The sequence below is a fragment of the Egretta garzetta genome, unplaced genomic scaffold, assembly GCF_000687185.1.
Source record: "Egretta garzetta isolate BGI_Z169 unplaced genomic scaffold, ASM68718v1 scaffold404, whole genome shotgun sequence".
NCBI lineage: Eukaryota > Metazoa > Chordata > Aves > Pelecaniformes > Ardeidae > Egretta > Egretta garzetta.
In genome coordinates, this window is record NW_009259323.1 from 1,578,680 (window position 1) to 1,584,054 (window position 5,375).

Below are 5,375 nucleotides of genomic sequence, written 5' to 3' on the forward strand. Positions count from 1 at the left end.
GGGCGGGAGAAGAGGACAAACAGAGAAGCAGGAAGGCTGCAGCAAGGCAGGATAGAGACAGTAGGAGAACACGAGCAGGTGGAGTGTGTCGCTTACCGGGACAGGCATGGAGAAAGGCACAGGTACTTTCTGGCAGTACATATGCATAGGCACAGGCACGAAGATCGGGACGGGGATTGGCAACACAATCACCTGGGGCTTCCAGTCAGCCTCTGACAAGAGCAAAAGTACATCAGTGAGCTTGCTCCCAGCAGCTCCTCCACCCAGCCCCACTGCACACTGCCATGCCCCCAGCCATCCAGCACCATGGCCCTTCAAGCCACTAGCTTCTGTGACTCATGGGCAGAGCTGGAGCAGCAGCAAGCCAAACAGCCCTACAACAAGAGAGGCTTGCCTTAGCCAGGGGTGCAAGCCCTGCTCTTACATGGCCCTGCTGAGAGATCTAATTGCCTTACATATGCTGGGGACCGCACACATGTCTGACAGGAGCTACAGTGAGACCTGCTCAGCACATGGCCCCTCAGACAAGCTGACAATCTCCAGAGGAACAGGAGCTGTCCCACAAGAAGTGGGATCATGATGCAGTGCTCTCCGTGTCTCTCCTTTTGTGCTGATGGAAACGGGCTCCCTACCTCCAGTCTTGCCATGTGTGCCCTGCACTGCCCTGAGACTCCTCAACATGCTGCCAAACACCCAGCCACTATGTACAACATTTCAAGCTGGATTCACATTTAGTCTGGAGCAGGAACATGTCACTTGTCTTCCCAAAAGACATTACCCCTGTAATCCTGCAGTCATGTCTTCTTTTCCTACCTGTCTGACATCCTTTGGACTTCATTTCTATCTTGCAGGAAACGCCCCGGTTCTGCATTAGTGGTTTACACATGGCAGCTTTGTTTTTCCGAGGGGTGGCTGGAACTGGAGGGGGCGGAGGAGGTGGTACGGCTGGAGACATCTGGGCTGAGGTCTTTGCTGACAGCTGACGAAACGCAAAAAGCAGGAGGTTGGTGTCTACCTAAGGCAGCACCACCTCTTCCCAACCACTAGAGAGACTCCCAAAGCACTTTCTGGAGCCTGGCAGTCCCCAATGTGCACACACACGCTCCCAGAGTTAGACCCAGGACTGCCAAGCTGCTCTGGGCACGCAGCAAGCCTGTGTGGCATCTCTGCAGCAGCCAGCAGGGAGTCTGGCACTGGTTGCTCCTGCCCCACGGGGCAGCAGGGAACACAGGGAGACAGTGACTATATCCAGACACAGGGGAGCACCATGCAAAGAGGAGGCAATGCCACAGTGGCAAGCTGTTCTGAAGCCCATCATCGATTCCTGGGGAATGGTTATTCTTCTCCCTTGCAGGAAATATGCTGATGCTGCCCTTGCCAGCACCTCTTACCAGCTCCCACTACCCAGACATCTTAAAATGCATTGGTTGTAGAATAATGAAATTTCCCTGAGCAATGGCAGATCTATCCTCTCTTTAGGAACAGCCCCTTTGTGCTATCTTGCAAACTCCTACCTCCAACAGGCCTTACCACATTAGTCTCTGCCTTCTGTGGGGAAGGGGCAGGTGGTTTGGGATCTGAAGTCTGACCTGTAAGAGAAAGCAACAACTCTTAAGTTCAAGAGCTCCTGGGCCAACAGGTCCCACTGCTGGGACTGGAGGTGGCAGCAGCCAGAGGGCAGGGACAGGCTCCCCAGAAACTGTTCCTGGCCATGCCAGGAACAGTCAGTGTTTCCACAATCTCTAGCCCTAGCAGCTCAGATGGCACTACAACTCAAAATCAAGTCATTCCCATGTAATTTTGTGCTCCCTTGCAATCCATCCCATCCCCATCATAGCAGATCCAGAGAAATCCCAGCCCCTTGTAGAGAGAGGAATCCAGGGCTCTATTCCCAGCTCTGCCCATTGGCTTGCTGTACCGAGCCATGACCCCTCCCTGTGCCTCCATCTTCCTGCTACAAATATCTTGGCAAAGTGCTTCGAGATCCCTAGGAAGAAGGTGACAGAGCTAGCAGTAGCATTACGAGATACCCCAGAAAGCAGTGAGACCACTTTGCCCCAGCCCTAGGGATGCAGTCCATTCCCCTAAGGAAAGAGGGGATCACCTGCACGTAAGAGGTGTGTGTGGCAGACACTTAGTCTCAGGTGGTGACAATATCATCCTGGCTTGGATGATAATTCCAGCTCATTTGCTCTGCAGAGAACCTGCATCCATCTCAAAGGCTGATGAGCTAAAAGAGCACCTTCGTCCAAGTCTCTCGTGAGTCCTGGTTACCCACGTGGCTGGGAAAAAGAACTGCCTTCTACAGTACTGACTAACCATGAGCCATGCATGAAGCAGACACCTGCAAGGAAAGCAGCAGATCTCAGCATCCAAAGGGAGTGGTGGGTCCATTTGCAACTCCTATATACAGGTAGGCTCTCCAGGAAAGACCCAGACTCCCACAGGACCAACACATGGGCATTCACACTGTACAGATTTCCTCTGTCCCGAGGAAACGCAGGACAGCTCTTGAGCAATTGGAGGCCCAGCAGGGTTCACTTGCTGACCACCACAGGGGGACGGGCAAGTTCCAGCTGGAGGAAGCTCCCTAGCCTGCAGCTGAGTATTCAGCCATAGAATCTGCAACTATTGATGCGCCCAAGAACTCCCCCTAACCAGCCCAAAGTGGATGAGCAGCAGATCTAGGTGGGAGACATCAATGGCTTGAGTAGAAAGGACATGCTACAGTGTATGAGCAGAGATTCTGCTGCAGCAGAATCAAAAGCAAAGTTAACTGCCCCACAGGCCAATGATTTAGGACTAAGGGAAACAAGATCCTCCTGCCTCAAAGCTCCACGAGCTACATGTCCAGGCTTCCAGGAAAGCTGCAGTTTGTTCTTTTACACTCATCCCAACACCAGCAAGGATCTATCAAGGCATTGACTGCACCAACCGTGACTTCTGGCTCTCTAATCCTCTCCAGCTGGATGGCCCCGTGCAAGAGGCAGTTCCCCATGGAAGTCTTTGGGCACAGTTCTGTGGCAGAAGTTCCTCAATCCCTCATTACACAGACTGTTCCCAGCAAAGGAATGGCCACTTTTATTGTCAGCAAGCACTCTCAGGATCACCAGGTTGGCAGCAGCCACTGGGTCACAGGAATTAATGGTTTTAGGCAACCACTGGCTGCAAGAGAAGAAGGAAGTAGTCAGCAGCTCTGCCCAAGATGGGCCTGAAATCCAGGTAGTCTCTTGTGAGCTGGCAACAGCTGCCAGATCCACAGGAGACCCTGGCTGGACCAGGCAGATGCTGTTCCTCACCGCACACTGAAAAGCTGCTCCTCCCAAAATCCCCTGCGCAGCATGTGGGGCTGGAAAGCTCTCTGTGTAAGCACACGGCAGGCCTTGGCTCCAGCACCTTGCCTTTGCAAGCTGAGCAGTATGCCACAGTCCCGGGACAAGGATGCCCACAGCTATCCCACAACTGTCAGGGGACGGGTGTGCCAGAACACACAGAGGGCCCAGTGCCACCACTGGCATTCACCAAGCAAGACAGCTGCTGGGGCAGCCTGGTGCTTGTGCTCAGCTGAGCACTCACTGCTGCTGACAGGCTTTTCCTTGGCTGCCGTCAGTGTCCTCTGCCTCACAGGGCACGCAGGGAGGCAGCTGTGGCACAGTGAAGGGTGATGCCTCACATGCCAAACAGCAAAGTTATTGGGGGCTCCCAGAGGCATGGTGGAGGGAGGGGCTGAGACTCTTGTGGTTGTTGATGGTGGAGAAAGTACCTCTCAGTCTTGTGATCCATGGCTCCAAGGAGACAATGGCCAAATGGCATGAAACATGCTTCCCTCTGCAGGCAGAGCTTGCTCACTGTGCCTGTGTCCCAAAAGCAGTGTTACTAGTCCCTCATGAGCGAGATGCCTTGAAAGCAGAGGACAAATGGAACAGCATAGGGCTTTGGAATCACCTGGCGAGCTACAGGAACCAGCAAGTTTAACACCTCTTCCTCCCCTGGGCAGCAGGATGGTTCATGCCTCATCAACAGATTCAAGCTGGGCACCCCTGTGCCAGCAGAAACCAACAGTTCCTTATCCAGGTCACTCCAGTGTGCTGCCACTTGAGCTGTCACCTCACTCAGCCTTTTATGGAGCGTGGCTCTTGGAAGGCAGGTTGGGACTCCCCTGGCTGGGGGAACCTGCTGCTTCTGGCAAAGCAGCTCTGTTTTGCTGTCTAAGCAACACTGACATCCAGGGCTTCCCCCATCTTGCACTCAGACCACTGCTGCCAGGAGAGGAACCAGGAAGAGTCTGGAGATGGAGGACGAGGTCTCTCATGGGAAGGTCCTTGACTTGGTTTCCCCTCTTTGGCATACCCTAGTCACAGTTTTACACCTCATGAAATCCCAGGGAGGGCAGCAAAGCCCTGAGCCTGCAATGCAGGTATCTGTTGAAGCTTGATGCACTGAAGCGAGTCCCACCATAAGCTGCAGGCATTTTAACTAGATCACACAGATTACCTAGAAGATTCTGGCCTATAAAAGGTGAAGTAGAATGAGACTACGCAAGTGTCCGAGGCCAAGCGATGTCTTGTCACTGTCACTACGAGCACCTTCCATCCTGAGGGACCCCAAAGCACTTTGCAATCTTCCATAAGCAACTGGCTCAAGTTAATGATAGGAAATGGGGCAAAAGGCAGTGAAAATCTCCTCTCCAGCTGGAACTCCATGGATGCAGAATGGGGTTATCCGGGACACGGGGTTGGCAACTCCCCAAAGCTGCAGCGATCTCTGGGTAAGTGGTAGGACTCCAATCTAACATCACAAGACAGAGTGCCTCCAGCAGCTCAGCGCTCCCTCAAGATCGTTCTAGATTCAGCCCTGGCTGAGGAGAGCCCACCTACAGCATCACCAGCACCACTTCCTGCAGCACCCTGTGTTTTCCTTGAATGTTTCCCATCCAAGCACTGACCTGGCCCAATCCTGATTAGCTTATGAGATCTGAGAAGGTCACAGCTCGGAGGTGGTGTGGGGCTGCAGGTGGATTATCATGCCAAACCACGCTGTCCCCTAACCCTGTAAATCGAGCTCTCCGCTGGCAACATGAGGATGTTAAATCCCTGAGTATCCTCGCTAAGAGTGTGAACTACAGGCAGCACGCTGGCACCGGCTCCTCCCGTCTGGGCCCTGTGTGTCATAGAACCATAGACGTTAGAGATGGAGAAGCCCCATTAGGTCCCACTCCGTCCTTTCCCCCCCACCAAGGGCCAGTGCAGGATTGTTCCCTAGCGTCTCATCCAGTCCCAGGCACGAAGCTTCCACCCCTCGCTGTTCAGTCTTCCCTGTGTCTCTTGGACTGAGCTATGCAGGTCCCCTCCCTCCCTCCTACTCACTGTTCAGCA

The 5,375-nt window shown here is 53.6% G+C and overlaps 1 protein-coding gene across 1 annotated transcript in view; it reads right to left on the minus strand.

Moving 5' to 3' along the window:
- ZMYM3 (zinc finger MYM-type containing 3) overlaps positions 1-5,375 on the minus strand; it is a 24,375-nt gene that overhangs the window by 7,466 nt on the left and 11,534 nt on the right. The window contains 3 exon segments of the mRNA XM_035892115.1: positions 97-212; positions 814-979; positions 1,531-1,589. Coding sequence (XP_035748008.1) covers positions 97-212; positions 814-979; positions 1,531-1,589 — 341 coding nt within the window.